A 21427-nucleotide genomic window follows, 5' to 3' on the forward strand; every position below is an offset into this window, starting at 1 on the left:
ATCCTGGCATCAACATTGGCCCGTAGACTGGCGGCCCTAGTACCGGCCCTGGTACACAAAGACCAAAATGGGTTTGTCCCAACAAGATGCACCTCCCAAAATATTCGGAGGCTGTTTCGAGTGCAAGAGTATGCAGTCCAGACGTGGCCAAGATCGGGTTGCCTAGTGCTGGACCTGGAGAAGGCGTTCGACTCTGTCGAATGGCCCTATCTATCGGCAGTGCTGCGTAAATTTGACCTGGGCGATGACTTTATAGAACTAGTGGGCTTGTTATATGGGAAACCCGAGGTGAGAGTGCGCACTGGGAAATTGATCTCCGAGCCCATCAATGTCAGAAGAGGCACCAGACAGGGTTGCCCGCTTTCCCCATTATTATTTTCCCTGGCGATCGAACCCCTGGCCGAGCGGCTGCGCTCTAGCGGAGCACGATGGGGCATTCCGCTAGCAGACAACACACATGTCGTGTCACTATATGCGGACGATTTACTTTTGTACATCAAAGACCTGGATGATATGCCACCGGAACTGTCGGACATATTCCACACGTTCAAACTAATGTCGGGCCTCAAAGTCAACTGGGCCAAATCGGGGGCATACTCGTTCACTCCTGACGCCCCGGACCCTGTACTCCACATCAATAATGAACGATTACCATGGTATCAAACCACGTTCAAGTACCTGGGCATACATATATATAGGACCCCCCTAGACATTTTGGACGGCAATCTGACACGGGCCATAACGTCTGTTAGAACACAGATCGCCTTCTGGAAAACCCTCCCCATCAACGTGCCAAGCAGGGTGACCTTAACGAAAATGATAGTACTCCCCAGGCTCCTGTACTATTTTGCCAATCTCCCACTATACATCCCTGTCCGTCTATTTCGAGAACTGGAGTGCATGCTCAGAGATCTGATCTGGAACACAGGCAGGCCAAGAGTAGCACTGACGAAGTTATACAACCCGGTCACTGAAGGCGGCATGGCGGTCCCAAACCTGGAGCTCTACTATCTGGCAGCACAGGTGCAATGGGTGGTGGCCTGGATTTCAGGCAGGAACCTCGAGGACACGGCTACGGCCACAGACATCCTCTCCCCGCTGCAGATACACACCCTATTCCACCCACTGACGAGCCCTCGGAATCACACGCAATTACATGTAGCTGTGGCCACGAAATGCTATGGCAGATGCTTACGTCTCACTAAAACCACCATACCATATGCACCAGCGTTGCCACTCCTGGGTACCCCCAAGGCCCCGTCAGTCGTAACGGAGGCGGCATTGGAACAGTGGACGCGCGCAGGCATAGAAACAATGACGGATCTGTACGCAGATGGCGCCCTGCTCTCCTTCGAGACGTTGACTGCTGACACGGGACTGCCTGCGGGACAGTTCCTGCAACATGCCTCAATACTAAGGACACTTACGCAGAAATGGGGGAACATTGCTAACGAACTGCCCACACACCAGTTAGTTCAATGCATGCACGTGATGGGCAGCGGGACGCATGTAGTGCACTGGCTAACACAGGCGCTGCTCTCACACACACAAACCACATTACAACCTCTGCGGGATAAATGGGCGGTAGACAGAGGGAGGGCATGGACGGACAAGGAGTGGGCGGTGATACTCTCGGGCCCCCGCAACATTCCCCGTAATGCACGCTTCAAACAGATACAATTTTACGTCCTACATCGCGCATATCTATCCCCGGACAAGATTAACTCATATTTCCCGGGTACGGAGGCCAAATGCCCAAGATGCGACACGGAGGGAGCAGACCTCCTCCACATGCTGTGGCAATGTCCCCGGCTTCTAGCGTACTGGCAATCGATACTAACGCTGTTGAGGCGCTGCACGGCGATGCCGATCCCATTCTCGTGGGAGGCATGCCTACTGGGCCTCTTCCAGAGGACCAAATTAAACAGGGTGCCTTCCCGCTTCTGGGACCTTGGCCTTATCACAGCCAAAAGACTCATCACAAAACATTGGAAAAGGGCGGCACCACCAGCGATGGAACACTGGCGCGCTTCGCTAGATAACTGGGCGAAAGCGGAGAGTATATCTCTACATAATGAGGAGACGGCGGGACTGCGTAAATACCCCATAGCGACACTCTGGGACGCCATGGTCCGCTCCTTCCACAGCGACCCCCGGGCACCAGGGACTCCAGAGAGACAACCACTCCCAGACGGGGAACACAGTGATGGCCATCACACACCAGACGCCACAGACAACGGACATAACGCACACACACCTGACACCTAGATCCCCCCTCTTCCCCCCCCCTTGCCCGGCCGACACGCCAAGACTGCTGCCGCCCTCCCGTATCGCCAACATAGCTCCCGCAATTGCAGGAACAGCCACGAACTGACCGACGCGCTACCACCGTACTCTCCCCTTCCCCCCCCCCTTTTTTTTTTTTCCCCCGGCCCCCCCCGCCGCAATTTCCACTACCTGTTACACCACACGCCGCATGATCCCAAGTTCGATATCCTTTTCCCGTTACGCTTTTATTGAATTTGCTCGCTTAACAAGATCCGTTAACAGAGATAGCATGATCACGCAATGTTTGAACGTTGACTTTATCAGCGAACTGTTGCAATGCACTTTGCGATCCGCTCCATGATCTATGTATGAACTTCTTTAACTGTTGAATCTTCATATACCAAGACTCTGTATGACATATGCTTGTAATTTTTTTTATCCTTTGCACTGAATAAAAGATATTTAAAAAAAAAAAAAAAAAAAAATGGTGGTCAAGAGTTTACAGGCCCTGGCAGACTGGAAAAGGCTATCAAATCTGGTTGACCTTATCTGTCATCACATCCTTTAAGCTATGACCTTGCAGGTCATTCATTCTTCAAGAAGAGGCGGGCAACAGATCCCTAATAGTAACTTACATTATTAGGTTTTCTTTGAGAGAAAGGATCCTTTTTAGGGCGGAGTGGAAGCCTCCTAACCAATCGGAGCTAGGAGTCTTCATCACAGTACCTGGAAATGAACAAGATTCCTGCAGCTTTTCTAATATTCTCTTTATTTACAGTAGGAATTAAAAGACATGGTGTTCTAATTCCAGGTTAAAAATGGACTAGAGAGTCCCAAGTTGTAGAGGAGGGAGAACAAAGGGCCCCATGACAGAGGCAAGTTGGTAAGGGATAAGCCTGTAATTGACCTCGGCAGGACGACTTACTCGAGATGTGCAGCGCCCAGCTTTTTTTTCCAAGGTTGTCACATACCTGATTAAATCGGATGTTCTACAACAATGGAATAATTTACTTACGGTTTTAAATACCGGTGAGGACTTCTCAAGGTTGGTCCTCGCAAGTGGAGTTCACCTCACTCTAGGGGAATATACCGACCTGGCCATTAAGTACTCATCCTTCACTGGCAAACCTGGGATGCCTGTGTGGCACCAGGACTAGGTTGCTCCCTTTCGTCCTGAAGAAGACTCGCAGCGGAGGTTTAAGACACACTCTAAGCACTAGTCGAGTAGAAACGTCTACCCTCCCCACCCACCCAGGGCCTGTACCTCATTTCATCCCTACCGTCTGATGTTGCATTTATGCATTTACAAAGAAACTGTATAATATGTTGTAAATATTTCTCTTAGGACAGGCCAATTTGCACTGGTCTCTTTACCAGTTTGTTGTCAAAATATTGAAAAATGTGTGTATTCTAAAAACCAGTGACTTCCACCTCTCCCTGATTCATCACAAGCACACCCCGCCCTCACTCCCTTCTTGAGCAACCTTTGGCATCGTCCTAATGTCAAATGATTTTGATTTAACTCAAGTATATGAAATAAATATACTGAACTAAAAGAATTCTTGGCGCTTCCATTGTTTTATATTTACTCTATGTTTTGAATAACTATCCTTGTTATCAGGGTATGTAGTTGCATTCCAAATTTTATTAATTACTAGTGTTTGACTGATATAGCGGCCCAAGCAGGATAGATCGCAATTTTTATTTTTCTTTAAAGGCAGTCACTGACCACTTTTTTCATTCTCGCATTGTACCCAGGTCTTGTGGCGATTATTGGGTTACCCCAATATTTTGTAATGGATAAGTATGGTGGTCAAGAGCTTACAGGCCCTGGCAGACTGGAAAGGGCTATCAAATCTGGTTGGCCTTATCTGTCATCACATCCTTTAAGCTATGAACTTGCAGGTCATTCATTGCTCAAGAAGAGGCGGGCAACAGATCCCTAATAGTAACAAATTATTAGGTTATCTTTGGGAGAAAGGATCCTTTTTAGGGCAGCGTGGAAGCCTCTTAACCAATCTGAGCCAGGAGTCTTCATCACAGTACCTGGAAATGAACAAGCATCCTGCAGCTTTTCTAATATTCTCTTTATTTACAGTAGGAATTAAAAGACATGGTGTTCTAATTCCAGGTTAAAAATTGACCTGAGAGTCCCAAGTTGTAGAGGAGGGAGAACAAAGGGCCCCATGACAGAGGCAAGTTGGTAAGGGATATGGGTAGGATTTAAATAATCCTGGATGCTGGAACACCAGGCGGAGGTGGGGGTTGTGGGTGTAGGAGGAAGTCACTGAGGATTGGCAGTCCTTATGTTTTCTTCTGCTTGCGACCTGGAAAAAAAACAGAAAAAAGTTTTGGAGTGAGGATGACGGAGTCCTGTATGACAAAGATTCCTTGGCGGTGGATGGTGTAGGTGTGAATGTATAAATGTATGTGTATACAGGTGTGTGTGTGTGTATATATGTATATTTATGTGTGTGTATGTATGTGTGTATATATATATATATCTCAGAAACTCAGCCCGGGCCCCGTCAGATCCCATTTCAGAGAACAGAGTAGAATAAACTCTCCAACAAGCTTGTCTCAGGTAAGTAGCTTACACATTAAGCAGGTTAAGATACCTTATTATTCATTAGCATAACCTAAGGTCAGATATCCTCTTAAGTGTAGTTCCACCACGACAAGGTAACAGCACTATACGATCATGCATCAATAAATGAATGCTGCTCACGTGTCTCGTTGTTTCTGGTGATGGCCACAGAGGCACGGGCGCGTGGTCCCTGCTGCGTGAAGTGGTAGCCGAAGCGAATGATGGACGGGCAGTTCTCCAACATCGATGCCATCTCCATCTCCACCGAGTCACCCAGATTGTGGCGCTGGAATGAAAGACAAATGCTACGGTCAAGCAGGAGATACCGTTGGGTGTGCCCGGGGCACAGGTGCCAAAAGCAAAAAGAAAAGCATGGAGCTTTAATGCTGCCATCTTTAACAGAAAGTCAAAATACTGCAGTTTCACCCCAGTCACCAAAGTTTTCACCGACTTACACTGAAGAAGATCTCGAAGTTTAATACCTGGTGTCAAATTAGAAGTGGTTTGTGATGGAACTTCCACTAAAAAAACTATCCACCTTCATCTGTTTTTAACCCATTTTATAAAGGGGGAGGAAGGCTTTCGAACCAATGGTGGAGTGTCCACTGCCCAGCTGTTGGATTCACCAGTGGGTGGTAGCAACACCACTGAAAATGGTGACCGACAAGCCACCTAATTTAGCCTACATCGTCAGCCATGTTTTCAGATGCTCCTCTCCATGGAAGACCTTTGAGCGAGGCATGGCTACTTTTCAAACAAAGCCCTCAAGTGTTCATGGTGGACTGGGAGAAACTCCTTGCACCTCAGGGACCCTTGTGACATGGGTACAATTCAATACATAGGCACAGCAGAGTCGTCATCAGAGTTTTTCCACCAAGCAGGATACCACAATTGGATTGGAAGCCACCAGGGGAGCAAAAAACTCATGCCTCTAGGGTGAACTTGTGTAAATACTGCAGATCTTCTGCTTTTCAGGCGGGGTGGATAGCTCCCACTATGGTCGATTGAACTTCTGCTTCAAATGCCATCAATGTGGCCATTTATGACCAACATTGAAGGCAATATAAATGGACACCCGCGATTAGCAGAGGCATTGAAGACGTCTGATGGGCCTCATAGCACACAAAGAAACGCCATCTTAAGGCTTGAGTTTCCCCAAGTTCAGAAAGGTTTGTATGTCAAGACATCACAGTTGATATACTGCAAAAATATCAGATTGACTACCATTTTATAGTCTAGGTAAATATATATTTATTTTAACAACACAGCTACTTAGCTTGATGGTTGTCTGCTTCTCCTGCCTTCATTTCTTTCACTATATTTTACTTTCCCAAAGGGAGAAGTGAAGATATGCGACTCTAAATTGCCTCTTGCGTTAAGGAGCACCCACTACCCGTGTCTACATAATACAGTTACTGGGCGTGTCCCGATGGTGCATTTTGGAGACAGTAGCTTTGTGATGAGGAGTGAAGGAGGCACAGTCCCCTCGAGACACCGAATGTTGCACAAGATCCTGGTGGTGCAGTGTGCTGGTGCTGTAGGGTCCATAGCGTGCTGTGCCCTCTTCATCCATGGACATCTTATCTCGGGCTTCCAAATCATCATGATTTTGACAGCAGCAGTCACGCACACATGGCGATGCTACACCTACGCGACATAGTGACCTAGCAAGGTGATGCTCATGCATAATCTGGAGATATAACCTGCAAAGCGTCCTGCTGAGGCAGTTTGAAGGAGGCATATAGTAAAGTATGCTCAGCGTCTGGTGCAGTAGAGAACCCGTGATGTGGTGTTAGGATGGTGGTGTGCTATTGGGCAGCAGAAACAAGAAGCTCTTTGGTGTCCTAGAACCAAAGTGCCATTGCCTCAAACTGTTCGGCTCTCGTCTTTGGTAGTCCATTCTGAGTTCCAGCTGAGCTCTTATTGAGTCTTTGATGGCAGATATAATGATGGTGTAATACAACGATGGCACAGTGCCTTGACAATTCAAGACAAGTGCAGTAGAGGTAGGATGGTACAGAGCCTGGGAGTGAAGTGTCCTGGGGATCCTGCAAATGGGCGGCATAGGCCTCAAGAACCTTGTGTGAGACTGCCAGGGCCCACAGTAACAAACCCCACAATGCCCTGCTCTCGTAACTATTTGCTGGCAGTGTTGAATTATTTGATAACAGCTGTCGTCATAGTGCAGTGTGTCTACTGTGCGGCCTTTGAATGGTGCAGTACCATAGTGTCACAGAGTTAGGAGGCCAGAGCATCGTGAGCAGTACCCTGGTGCAGCAGCATTAGGATACGTATGAGTTCTGGAGTTGTTAGGAGCATTATCCCGGTGCATGCATACCCTTATAGGTCCAGTACCCAGCAGCGCTATTCGTCGCCCCAATACCTGGTTGTCCACTTTGAGCTCCAGCAGGGTTATGTTGTCCTTCATCGCCTTGATGACGGCCATCATGCCAGCGCTGGTGATGAAGTTTGATTCAATGTTGAGGCTCTGCAGGGTCTTGTTCTCTTTTAGCATTTCCGCCACCGCCTGCAAAGATCGCAGAAAATAAGGATTCACATTAAAAAGAAGTTCAAGAAGCCAATGATGACAACCAACATGTAAGCCCTACAACAAATCAAACATGTCAGATCCAGCCATAAGCCCGCAGAACATACATAGATGCGTAAAAGGAGAGAAGAAAGGACAACAACCTCTGACTGATCCTTAAAACCTCATTGCCATGAGGCCCCTCTTCTCAGAACTCATAAGCTTGCGAATCCAAATAACAACGTTGGAATCACCAAGGTTTCCACGTTATAAGCAAAAATTTCGAGTATGTCAAAACATCAGAGGAGTAGTGTCAACTCCCTGCATCATCATGTCCTTATAAGGGATGGGATGTTTTATATCTGTGTCCTATGCTATAGGTGTCTGCTCAGCCTGTTGGAGTGATGATTCGTGAATGGAATGATGTGAGTGGAGTCTGTGGAATGAGGACTGAGAGAGTCATTTGGCTCTTAAGGTGGAGCAGGTAAGTCCCTGCTCTTGGAGAGGTGTCCTACTTACAGCCTACATACTTCTTTCCCTGGCACATATGTAGAACATGTGTGTCCTGTCTCATAACCACAAACGTACCTAGATGCAGCCCTAACGTTTTCAACTAGGCGCCAGCCACTTCCATTACAAATGGGAAAAGTTAGAAAGTCACGGGGCTCTAGTTACCTCTACTTCTGTAGTATGGGATCTCTGTGTAAAGTCATAATCTAGTGAATAGTTCCGCCCATGTGCGAGGACCCCGGCAATCAAAAATAATCTCTTAAGTTGTCAGAAAATTGCAGAACTGCAAAGACACTTAAGAGAAAATGTAAAGACAAATAATGCAGCCTATATCCACAGGCTACACTGTCCAGTACTTCAACTAGAAAATTCCACCAAAAATCCACAAACAGCAAAGCCTGTCCAGATTTCCCTTGCTTCAACAGCAAACACCCTCAGAAATGATAGAGAGGAAGGCATGGACAGACAAGCCCCATAGGCTGCCATTATGTGGCTTAAATAGGATACTGTGCGCCTTTAAGAGAACTTTCCTGAACTTCTCCCAGTATCCCAGAATGCATAGCAGGTCCCTCTCACTTTCAGTTCTTTTTTCCGGCTCCTGCTTACAGGACCCTGGTGCATTGAGCTCTCCCTTTTTCAAGGGTTTATTGGAGTTTTGTACACTTTTTGGATTTAAAAGTGTTTTCAGTTGCTACTTGGTGTTTCCTTTCACTTCTTTGTTTGTTCAGGCATTTTTTAGGGATCTAAAATGCCTGCTTTATTCGACAAGTGCCCAGCATGTGGAAGGAAGAAGGCCAAGACTGATCCACACGACGTCTGCATTCTTTGCCTCCCTGAAGAGCATGTCCCTGAAGATTGTGACATCTGCCAGACCTTTTCTACAAGGACCCTGAGGGAAAGGCTGAGAATTAGGCTCCAAGGCCTGGAAGAGAGGCGACTTTAGGCTGCAGGTGGGTCTGGGCAGGCTGGGAAGGCTCCCTCTGCCCCTGCTGAGGCCTCTGGGGGGCTCCCCAGAGGCAGGAAGACCAGCAAAAGGTCCCGGTCTCCGTCGACGTCGATTGCATCGACGTCTACGTCGAGAGGGATGACGACGGTGTGTTCCCCTTCTCCCCGGGGCTCCGGGTCGAGACAGCGTGGAAGATCGACGTAGAGAGGCCTGGGTAGGCCGCCGTCGAGGTCACCGCCGACGGCGTCTTCGTTGTCGGAGTCGAGGCATCGCCGTCGACGACGGAGGCACCGGCGCTCGCTGTCGAAGCGACACCGCCGGTCGCCGTCAAGCAGATCGCCGTCGAGGGGATCCTCGACGTCGAGGACTGTGAGGAAACGGTCGACGAGAAGGAAGAGTCGACGCTCGCCGTCGAGGTCTGACCGTTCGTCGTCGAGGGGGCGACGGTCGTCGTTGAGGAAGAAGCACTCGACGTCGAGGAGACGGCGTTCGACGCCGGAGTCGAGGGGTCGCCGTTCCACACCTGAAAAATGACACTCGACGTCGAGCAGGAAGAGATCAGCGTCCCCGAGGATCTCCGCCTCCCCTAAGAGGCGCAGAAGGGATTCTGGCGCGAAAAGTCACGCTGGATCTGGGGAAGGACGTCGGAGGCGTCGCTCACGCTCTGGAGGGTCTGGGTCACAGGCTCCTCCCCCGAAGAAGTCACCGGGCTCGGTGTACTCGGTGGTATATACACCGCCAAGGCCTGCGACTCCCCCGACCTCTACCGAAGGAGGTTCCTCCGGTTAATCCGCCGCTACCTCCACTTCCTCCGCTACCCCCTGCGGGGCAACCTCCGCCGCCGGTCCCACCTCATGGGCCCGCGCCTTTGCCGGAGAGGCCTCCTGTCAGGCCACCGAGGTCGGTGTCGCTGCCTCTGCTTCCGACACCTCCTAAGGGGACACCTACTCCGAAGCCCCAAGATAGGCCACGGAAGACGCCTCCACGGAAACCGGTGGAGCGCCCACGTACTGGGAGGTCCCGCTCCCGTTCCAGGAGAAGGGAACGTTCGCGCAACAGGTCTTCCACACGATCTAGACGGCGCCACAGGAGGCACAGGTCTCGTTCCCGGACCAGGTCGTCAGGGACCAGGGACTATTCCCCGACCTTGTCGGATTCGCCAGACACGAGGGTTTCACCGATTGATGATCTGGTGTCCTTCCAGGACGTAATGTTACGTGGTGCGGCGAAATTGGGCATTACTTTGACGGTGCCCACTCCCAAGACATCAGTCATCTTCGAGACGCTACACCAGAAGCATTTGTCTCGGCCGTTACTGCCACTGGTGCCGGGTCTGGAAGAACCGGCCATGGATCTTTTTCTCACCCCAGCAGTGACTAAGGCGGCACCCTCGAGACTGCAGAAGAAGTACCGGGCTCCGGACTCGGACCCGGCCTTTCTAAGGGTGGAGCCCCCTCCGGATTCGGTGATTGTGACGGCGGCGCGCAAACAGCATGCCACCACGCCTTCCTCCACAGTTCCACCAGATAAGGAATCTAGGTGGTTGGATTCGTCTGGGAGATGAGTTTGTGGGACTTCGGCGACATCAATGAAGGCCGCTAGTGCCACTGCCTTGTTGGGTCGGTATGACAGAGCCCTCTGGGAATCTCTTCAACAGTTTGTGGAGCTCCTACCGCGGGACAAGCGGGAAGACTTCCAAGAGGTGATGAAGGAAGGGATGTTGGTGGCGAATCAAGTCATCAGCGCTGCAGCCGACTCTTCTCTGCTGGCGGCGCATGGTTTCTGCCACGGGATTAACCAGCGAAGACATGCATGGCTCCGCCTTACGTCTCTGAAACCGGACGCTCAACAAAGGGTTGCCAATCTCCCATTCTCTGGCGAAACCCTGTTCGGGAAGCACGCTGATGATGAAATGGCCCGCATGAAGGCGGAGGCCGAAACGCTCACAGCGGTGGGTTTGGAGAAGCCCAAGGAGACCAAGAAGTCATACCGTCCGTTCCAACGTCGGTTCGGTAGTCAAGGCAGAGGGCGTGGCCAGTCTTCTGGACAACAGCAGCAACAACAACAGCAGCAGTTCAGAAGACCGTTCCAGAAGCGCCAGAGAGGCAGAGGCGGCCATCAGTCGACTCCAGCGACTAAAGGCCAGGCTGGGTCTACGCCCTGAGCGCTTACTTCCCCTGCAACTGTTACCCGCTCCGGTGGGGGGAAGCATTCAATCTTTTCTGGCAGAGTGGAGAAAAATTACTCAGGACAAGTGGGTGCTGAATATTGTTTGCAATGGATACAGTCTTCGGTTCACCAGCCCGCCTCCATCAATCCCTCCGGTCAGCTCGCAGTATCAACTGCGCGAGCTCCAGACGGAGGCCGATATCCTGTTAAGGAAAAGGGCGATAGAAGACGTACCTCTGTCTCAAAGAGGAAGAGGTCTGTACTCCCGGTTCTTTCTGGTTCGCAAAAAGGACAAGAACGAGTTCAGGCCCATTCTGGATTTGCGACAAGCAAACAAGTGGATTCGCAGAGAAAAGTTTTGCATGCTGTCGTTGCATCAGATTTATCCTCAGCTGCAACGGGGAGACTGGCTGTGTGCCATAGACCTCCAGGATGCATACTTCCATGTGCCCATTGCACACAAACACAGGAAGTTCCTGCGGTTCCAAGTCGCGCCAATCACTATCAATACACAGTACTGCCATTCGGACTGAAGTCTGCGCCGAGAACATTCTCAAAGTGCATGGCGGTGGTAGCTGCACACCTAAGGAGGAACAAGGTGTTTGTCTACCCGTACCTGGACGACTGGTTGATCAAGGCCTCCTCCTTCACAGAAGCGCAAGCGCACTTCCAGATGCGTCATGGATCAACTGGTCGAACAGCTTTCTGTACGCTTTCCCACCCATTCCCCTGATTCCGATGGTTCTCATCAAGCTGTCCCGGTCCAGGGCGCAGATGATACTGATTGCCCCGGAATGGCCCAGACAGTGGTGGTTCACGGACCTGCTTCACCGGTCTCTCCTTCCTCACATTCGGCTGCCGTGCAGGCCGGACCTTCTCACGAAGTTCGGGGGACTGATGTTGCACCCCAACCTCTCGTCTTTGAGTTTGGCAGCATGGCTCCTGAGATAGTGTAATATGGTCATTTGAATCTCCCTGTAGATTGCATGGACATACTGAAGGAGTCTAAGAGACCTTCCACTAGGACTTCTTATGCGTACAAGTGGAAGAGATTTTGTATCTGGTGCAAGTCCAAGAACTATGATCCGACGACATGTAAGGAAGATGTCATCCTTCCTTATCTTCTACAGTTGGCGCAGTCTGGCCTTAATGTCCATTCCATTAAGGTTCATCTTGCTGCTTTGACTGCCTACAGGAAATGTCCTTCGCAGACTTCCTTCTTCCAGATAACTGTGATCAAAGATTTTTTGGAAGGCTTGAAGAAAGTATTCCCTCCTGTCAGGCTTCCTTCGCCTTCATGGGAATTGAATGTGGTGCTGTCCAGATTGATGGAGCCTTTTGAACCTATTCATAAGGCTTCGTTGCAGCACCTGTCCTGGAAGGCGGCGTTCCTTGTGGCCATTACATCGGCCCGCAGGGTGAGTGAAATTCAGGCTCTGTGTTGCCAAGAACCTTATACTGTATTTCATGCTGCTAAGGTTGTTATGCGTACTCACCCTAAATTTCTTCCCAAGGTTATTTCTGATTTTCATGTCAACCAGACCATAACTTTGCCTACGTTTTTTCAGAATACTTCTTCTCCAGCGGAAAGGTCGTTACATTCCCTGGATGTTAGGAGGGTGTTGAAATTTTATCTGGATAAGACCAAAGATATTCGTAGATCTGACCAATTGTTTATCAATTATGGATCAGTCAGGACGGGTCTTGCGACCTCTGAGCAGTCTATCTCTAGGTGGATTGTGTCCTGCATACAGTTATGTTACCAAAAAGCTAATAAGACCTTAGGAGGTAAGGCTAAGGCTCATTCCACCAGGGGCAAAGCTGCCACGACAGCCTTGCTCCGTAATGTTCCGATTGCAGAAATATGCAAGGCGGCCACTTGGAAGTCGGTTCATACCTTTGCTAAACATTACTGCCTGGACACTGATGCCAGGGCAGACGCTCAGGTTGGGCAGGCTTCGCTGCGAAATCTGTTCGCACAATAGTGGTGTTAATTCTCTTTTCTCCACCGCCGCTTTGGTGTGGGGATGGGCTTGCCATTCTATTCACTAGATTATGACTATACACAGAGATCCCCTACTACAGAAGGAGTAGTTTCTGTCCTGTAACTCCAGTTCTGTAGTAGGGGTATCTCTGTTATAGTCATAAGCGCCCTCCCGCCTCCCCGGTGGAGAGAGATGTTCATTTAAGGAATGCGACAGGTCTGGCGTGTTACGCCTTCAAAAAGAACTGAAAGTGAGAGGGACCTGCTATGCATTCTGGGATACTGGGAGAAGTTCTGGAAAGTTCTCTTAAAGGCACAGTATCCTATTTAAGCCACATAATGGCAGCCTATGGGGCTTGTCTGTCCATGCCTTTCTCTTTATCATTTCTGAGGGTGTTTGCTGTTGAAGCAAGGGAAATCTGGACAGGCTTTGCTGTTTGTGGATTTTTGGTGGAATTTTCTAGTTGAAGTACTGGACAGTGTAGCCTGTGGATATAGGCTGCATTATTTGTCTTTAAATTTCCTCTTAAGTGTCTTTGCAGTTCTGCAATTTTCTGACAACTTAAGAGATTATTTTTGATTGCCAGGGTCCTCGCACATGGGCGGGACTATTCACTAGATTATGACTATAACAGAGATACCCCTACTACAGAACTGGAGTTACAGGACAGAAACTACTCCTTCCGCTTGGGGTCAACATGTTTCTGCCACTTATGTTCCCAAATGCTCGTAGCCAGTGCTTAATTTGTTAAAGTACCAGGGCCCTCGTAAGAAGGCCTCCGCAGCTTGCACTACCATTGCCACTGCCTGCATTGCCAACGACAGTACCAATGCAACTAATAACTAGCACACTGTGGCAATTTCGACTATCCCAGGCCACCGAAGCTATAAAAATGGCTTGGGCGGCAGGTATTAGTTGTTTTAAGGTATACTGAATTAATAAACAATTTCTGTTCTGCTCATCTCCAAATTATAGAAACAGCACCACCATGTGGCAGCTGTCATTAGTGACAGTGTTGACAAGCACCAGAAACCTCCAGCTCAAATTAAGCACTGGCTACCAGGTAGGTATTTTTAATGAGTAACCTTCCCCTAATCACTACCATATTCCTTTTCCAACAAAGTGCTCCAGTGCATCTCTCAGAATGTAGAATGCCCGGGTCGCAAAGGAATGGAACTCTATAAGATGATGAAGCATGACACCAAGGGGTACCCCTGGTGGGTGACAGTTCATTAAAGCAAAGCAATTCCTTTCTCCTTAGGTCGACGGAAGCGTTCTTAAATTGATCCAATCGAGTTGGGCTCCATAGTTTGTGTAAATTACATGTAAGTGTATACAATCATGCTTTAAGTATACCAATCCACAGAACCTATCGGAAAAAGCGTTAAAGTTCAAGAGAGAATTTAAATGCTCCTGAGCAACTGACTGTAATGAGAAGTTCTGAAATAAAATAGGAATCTCTTTTTCAAAGAGAGGGTTACATGCAGGATTCTATGTTCTAGAAAGATGGTAGATGCAAAACTAGTAAAAATAAAAAGTAAAGGTTGAGACACAAATGCACAACAATGGGGAGTCCTTATCTGGAAAGAGAGAGGCAATCTGAAATGGCATAGTAGTTCTTACCAGTGACAAAGTGGGTACTATGAGTCGGCAATAAGGTACTAATATGGAAATGGGCAGCTTAAATGGCTATGGCTGTTTTCAATGTAGCTAAATGGGCAGTGTGTCCAATGACTGAATGTGCATGAGCTGTGGACTTCAGATTGGGTTTGGTGTGCTGTGGTTGTCAGGGCTTGAAGCCTGTGCTGTCGTACAAGACATCAGACTCCAGTGCATGAATTACACACTCTGGAGATGGCTCAGGGCACACTGTCCTGTAATTACAACACACACTCCTTCTAAGAGCAGCACTGCCTTACAATCACGCACTGCTCTGTTGCCCATGACAAAACATTCAACTAGCACCAATCAATGGCCCCCAGGGCAGAAAGCACAACTTGAGCTTCACTCCTGAAAAACTTACACCTAGTAGCCATTCATCTGGACTTTTCCTTCATTTCATTGGTACATGGTTATAGCTTGAGTGGGGCTCCTGGCAATATTCTCAGTGGCCGTGTCATTAATCTTTAAGAGAATTAAAACATATAGACAAATATTGTCTGTAGGGAGGGAAGCATGCTTACTTTAGCAACTGGATCGTTACTCCGTGTTGCTACCAGGCTCAGCTTCTTGACATGAGTGTTGGTCTTCATGGCTTCACAGATGTCTTTCAACAAAGGGATGGGTATGTCCTGCAGAGGAAAACAAGAAGGTGCACGAAGTGAGTGTCACGTGCATAGATATTAGTGTTTTTGTCATCAGTTGTCACAAACTGTCTCTGAGGTCTGTCAGTATCTTGATAACCCAGTTGTGCAATAGTGCAAAGGGTAGGCCAATAATACACCTGCCAATACACCTGCCAACACAACACACAGACTGCCCTTATACCCAACAAACTGGATTTGACTGTAAATGCACAGCAAGCAGGAGTGAAGACCTCCCAGTACCCAAAGGATAGACAGTGGGGGTCCATCAACAGCCCTGAGGTAAAAACTCAATATCTGATGAGCAGACGAAGCCTGCGCCTTCTAACGGACAATGATAATGACAAGTGCATGTATTATAATGCAGTGTCAACGCCACAGTTAGCAACAATTACAAGTTGTTCTCCAGAATGGGTAATAACATTCAGGTTCTGGAATACCGAGGACCTTTTTCCCCAAGCGAGTCGCAGATTCCGGGTCTTTTTCTACTTTGCCTGGTGCAATTGTGCACTTGGTAAAACATGTATTCATGCAGGCTGGTAACTCCACAAAAACAATGCAGCATTGCCAAGTCGTACGACTTGAAATGATGGCCTATATCGTACAATCCCAGTAAACCTACTGTACCCTTACCGCCTCTGTATAGGCTCCAGGCTTGCCACTTGCCTTTACTAGGTGAGACCAGAGACCTCTTCTATGTGGTATTTCAATGTATGCATACTCCAGAGTGAGAAGGGCTGTGAAGTATTCAGTGGTGATGTAGAAAATGACGGCTTCAAATGAGCCTTTCTGCAGACACCTCCAAGCTACTGATGAATATTCTACGCCATATACCTGCCGGGTTTACCCAGGACCACTGTTAGTTCTACATTTTAATGGGCAGAAATTTGGCCAAGATTATCAAGAGTAGATAGCTGGATAGAATCATTTTGGACTGTGATTGCTATTGCGTTACACTACATACAGATTCGGACCGGAGAACATTGGGCTGAAAAATTTATTGGGATAAAACAGGCACACATTTTCACTAGGTAAACTGGACGGGTTTAACCCTCGTAATGTTGGACAGAGATTTGGGACCTCAATTAAATTTGGATTCTAGATCATCCATATATCCGTGTGGGATAGAAACACCTAAGCATCCACTGAGCAGGAGGAAGGTCAGCTAGATCTAACATTCCCACCTCAGAGGAGCATGGAGCAATGTTATTGTCACCATACATCTTGAGTGAGATAGTTACTTTCAAATCTGCCGCCACAAATGTGCATATTGGAAATACAGCACGATGATGAGTGACGATTTTTCAGAACTCAGCTTACAAGTGTCCCTGATGTACAAAATGATTACCTACCTATACGAGTAATTTTGCAGCTTGAAGAACGTTCTCGATTCACTTGCTCTGCATTATTGCCTAGTAGTAGAGACCAGAATTGTTATTATTTTTTTTGTATGTGGGCGTTGTTATTGATGACCAGAATTTGTCGCCATGTTCGTGCTTCCATGATGTCTGACAAATGCCCCAGAAGCCTCTACACGTGGTCGCCATCTTCAAATTCTTTTTTCCGGAGTTGGGTCTGGAAGCACCATCAAGAGCATTTTTTCCTAGCCTTTCAGGGACATTCCAGGCTTTCTGTGCTGTTTGCTATGGTTTATAATGTACAGGGATCGCATCACTGAAAATGGTGGCAGAAACACATGCCTAAATTCAGTGGCCAGTCCGATGCCAATCAAAGGGCATTCCTAATATTGACAACTGACAGGGCTCCGCTATTGGAAAGGGTTATATGCCAGAATATCAACTGCAAACATATTGTACTATAAAAGATTCTTAGCCAAAACATCGACTACCGAATATCTATTAGAGAAGTATGGTAGGAAAAATTTGATTTACTATTCATAACTCCACTTATTTATACCTTGTAGATATGTATATAGATGAGGTACATGTATGGGGATGTAAGTATAGTACATCTGTACTTACCTTACATATGCTTATTTTCACAATATTTTTGTACCATATTTTCAATCATGTCAATGTTGTGGAGTTGATATCCTTGTATTATACCTCCCCCATCCTCATGAAAAGGGCAGGGGAGTATGGCAGATGGACAGATTTTGGGATTCTATCCAAATATCCACTCAGGATGGTCCTGCCCAAATCCCTGCCCATCATAATGTTGTTCTAGGCATCGGTATGAACTGGTCAGCATTCAGTACAGAATATTCATCAGACTTTACCACTGGAAAACTGCTTAAAATATGAATGCCCTAAGAACATAACGTACTTTCATTGCTATTAACGCATATTGTAGGTCTTTTTCAGAACAGCTCTGACTCAAAAAAATAATTGTCGATAGCTATGTAGCTAAAAGACACTCACAAACATGAGGGGTGATACCATTAAACTGGTCCCAAGATGCTTGTTTCAGGTCCATGGAGGACCTGGCTTGGCAGTTCGGGCTGGACTGTTCCCATGAGGCACAGGGTCAAGACTGATTTACATATGGCTGGGTCTAAACTGGGGTGGTGAAGTGAGCAAAAGAACAATGGATTCATCCCAGATCTCTTGACTGGGGGTGAATATTTGATTTGTTCCGCATTCCGTCCATCATTTATGTGTCTTTTGCGCTCATAAAAGGCCACCAAGGAGCAGGCGAAAATAGAGAACATGCCCCTGCACGCAATAAAAGCCACACTACATGTAAAGAAGTTGGAAATTACTAATCTGCCTCATTTATTAAAAGAAAAGGTATGCAATCAGTTCTGGGGTTAAAGCAAACAAGACTATTTATAATTAGGGCTCCCTGTTTTCCGTTTTTACGGATTTTTACATATAAATACAGACAGAAAACAATGTGTTTCTGTCTGCATTTATTTTTTTAAATGGATAAATACAGAAAATGTACTTCTTTTCAGTGACTCTTCGTCCTGTCTTTCAGGAATTTAGCCCAAAAGCTGAGCAGATGGACAGCATGGGAAATTAAAAACAGGATGAAATTTCTTTAAATAACTGCATTTGTCAACATACATTTGTGGTATAATGCTAATATTTGCCAGTGGATGTACTGTTATGTAATATTTGGCAACTTAAATAGCTAAAACACAACAGACATCAAAGTATGAGTCTATCATTTAAATGAATATGCAAATGTACAGTTTTACAACTACATTTATACGCAAAACACAAAATAAACATGGATAAATTCAGATAAAATGGCCAAAAATTCAATATGGATAAATACAGACGGAAATGTTAAATAAATAAATACCATAAAACCGGGAGCCCTATTTATAATATATGCATGTACTCTGGGGAGGCAAATACCCACTGACAAGTTTCACACTCTTCACAATATTTTAGGGATGTTTCTAAACATAATTTATGAGCCACAAAGATGGAAGAAAGATGTGAAAGAATGGGCGATAGCAGAAGAAGTCAGGATACAGGGGTGCAGGGCAAATGAAAATGCAGAAGAGGACCCGTCAACATGGAGGGAGGCGGTAGTGAGTTTTGAGGCTGCAGTGGGAAGATGAGATCTGGTGGACTCCATATGCGAATAGGAAGGTGCACCAAACGACATAGAGGTCTTAGTTATAGGGGAATAGGCACTAGCAGCACTATCCGTACGGAATACGGAGCCGGGAAAAACAAGGGATCGCGGGGGGAGTGGCTTCTCTGACAACGGTGTGGGAAGGGGTGGGATGGCTACAAAGTTTGGCAATGGGAGAACCACGAATATTCATTAAATGTAGCTCCATAGTTAAGCAAGAAGGGAAAAGAGGTCGTTTAGAGTAATTTAGACAGTCTGCAAGTGTAATCCTGCCTGCAACACTAAGAGATCCCAGCTTCCCTGACAACCATCTTTTTACGGGAAAGCACACACATCTAAACAACAGATTCACTTCTGTCAAAATTGTGATGCCTGCACGTTTGCCATTTCACTACAGATGGTCTGCATATCTTTCTTTTTCGGATCCGAACATCCAGCAGCGATAAAAAAATATATATATATTGAGTTGCAAGGAATTTGTTTTCTCTATGTGCCTGGGGTGCATAGAACAGTTATCTTCCTGGATCCACCTTGCCTTGCAGACCTGGGAGAGAAATATAAGCGGCAGAAGATCCGCCCTGAAAACAGTGCACAATCCACTCCCTTAGCTCAGCAACTCAGAGGCAGATGGGCCACCTTGTCATAGGTTTCCGGCAGTGAAGCCCGCAGATACTCCACTATCGGAAAGACAGGGGTCTCGCCACCTCTAAAGGCTGAAGGGAAACCACAAGTTTGGTGGAGCAGGATTCCCATTCCACTAAACTCTAAAAGGCCCTAGAAATGCTATGCAACAAAATTTCTATTAGTGGAGGAATGTAAATTCCAAAACTGGTGATCTATTTATGAAGCAATGAAGGCATCATGAGCTCGGCTCACTGAGAAATGAGCCAGCCATATGATTAATTCATGGAAATGGATAGATGCTGTAAATGTTTGTACGGGGAAACATCACGTGCTACAAGAAATGTGTAACACTGTAGAAAATATACAGTGCCACCCCATCAACCATAGCAACCAAAAGAAAAGTCATTTTACCGGGATATTGTTGAGGTTCACTTCTTCTAAGTCCTTGTCGTTGCTCTTGATCTTCTTCAGGGTTTCTTCTACGTTGGTAGGGTTTGGAGGCTCATCGGGCACCTGTTTGTATGTGTCTGGTTGCACGACGCCTGATATGAAACAAATCATAAACAAATCCGGAAAATTACATTTCATACAGTATCAAGCCAATATGGCAGATTTCAGCTGAAAAGATCAATGCAGCAGTACTACCTATACCACAAGGTCTCAAACCTGACCGGAACACTTTTAGGTCTAGGTTTAGACAGTGCACATGTCACACAGGCCCACTGCTAACAATATACAAAGAGTGGGCATTAGGTCCGCCCCTTTCAACCATTGGCTTTCACCAATAAGCCTCTTTCTCCATTGGCTTGAGTCTTTGTAAGCCCGGTGGAGTATTCATCCCTCTACCAATGCTACTGGCTATTTGGGGGAATCCTTCCGCTTCCACTCATGTGCTTGCACTGAACTGCAGGAGTGACTGCTTTGAAACTTTAGTCCTCTATAACCTCTCCTCCTGGCTACGATTATGTATGTATGTGTCTCGCTTAAGCGTGCTAATCCAGCACGCATTAACACATTAAAGCCAGTCTGAATTGCATGACCATTGCTAGTTTTTTATTCCTCTAATACAGTGTTTCCCAAACTGTGGGTATTGAGCCGATTTTTGGTGAGTCGGTAAAGTACTAGCAATAACTAAAGATGCCTTCAAATTATGTGTTTATCTTATCACATTTGCCTGTTTCAACAACAGAAGTCAAATATCAAGCTAAGTCTTCTGACAAGTTGCTGCTTATTCTTTAATATGGAATTGGTCTCTACTTTTCTTTCTCCGACTGCAAAATGAGAGGAGTTTTAGTGAATTATATGACAATTTTAGGATTTAAAAAAAATAATAATTTTGCAACATGCAACGAAATGTAAGTACCTGTAAATGCATTGTATGCTTTTAGCAGTTCAGTTAGGAAAGGAAAAATGAAGTACATTTAAAAAAAATGTTTGTAGTGTGCTGGAAACAGAGCTTTTAATAGGCTCAAAACAAATAGAGACACTTTAATTGTTGATGCACAAATGACAAAATTCACAGAAACTCAATTTCCATACATTATCATTTGAGAGATGTATGCTATATACTTTTAGCAGTAAAGCTGTATGACTGTGCAAAGTTAGTAGCCATTTCAATGGAAATGAGCTGTCTGTAAACGACAATGTGCACCACTCAATGCCTTAGTTACATTAAAAAATCACTAATATTAATTAAAGTTAGGGGGGTCGCAAAAGTTTGTCAATCTAAGAAGTGGGTTGTGGTTCTAAAAAGTTTGGGAATACCTGCCCTACTGGATTCCGGGACAACAGTTTCTTGTTTCATGTAAACGATTGTACTTATAACAGATTGTACGGATTCAGGATTCCACATTTCATATCACTCGAATTTCACTCAGTTACTGCAATGGTAACGTTTTTCCAATGCAGGTGATGCTTGCAACATAATCAAACGTTTACTTGTGCATCATTTATTCG

The 21427-nt window shown here is 46.6% G+C and overlaps 1 protein-coding gene across 1 annotated transcript in view; it reads right to left on the reverse strand.

The window, feature by feature from the left end:
• Window positions 1-4340: 4340 nt before the first annotated feature.
• TMOD4 (tropomodulin 4) overlaps window positions 4341-21427 on the reverse strand; it is a 124736-nt gene continuing 107649 nt past the window's right edge. The window contains exons 6-10 of the mRNA XM_078669206.1: window positions 19883-20013; window positions 15176-15283; window positions 7239-7382; window positions 4997-5141; window positions 4341-4595 (exon numbers count right to left, since the gene is read on the reverse strand). Of these exons, the coding sequence (XP_078525332.1) occupies window positions 4573-4595; window positions 4997-5141; window positions 7239-7382; window positions 15176-15283; window positions 19883-20013 (551 nt within the window). The 3' untranslated portion in view covers window positions 4341-4572. The remainder of the gene's footprint in view (window positions 4596-4996; window positions 5142-7238; window positions 7383-15175; window positions 15284-19882; window positions 20014-21427) is intronic.

This window comes from Lissotriton helveticus, chromosome 12 (assembly GCF_964261635.1).
Source record: "Lissotriton helveticus chromosome 12, aLisHel1.1, whole genome shotgun sequence".
Classification (NCBI taxonomy): domain Eukaryota; kingdom Metazoa; phylum Chordata; class Amphibia; order Caudata; family Salamandridae; genus Lissotriton; species Lissotriton helveticus.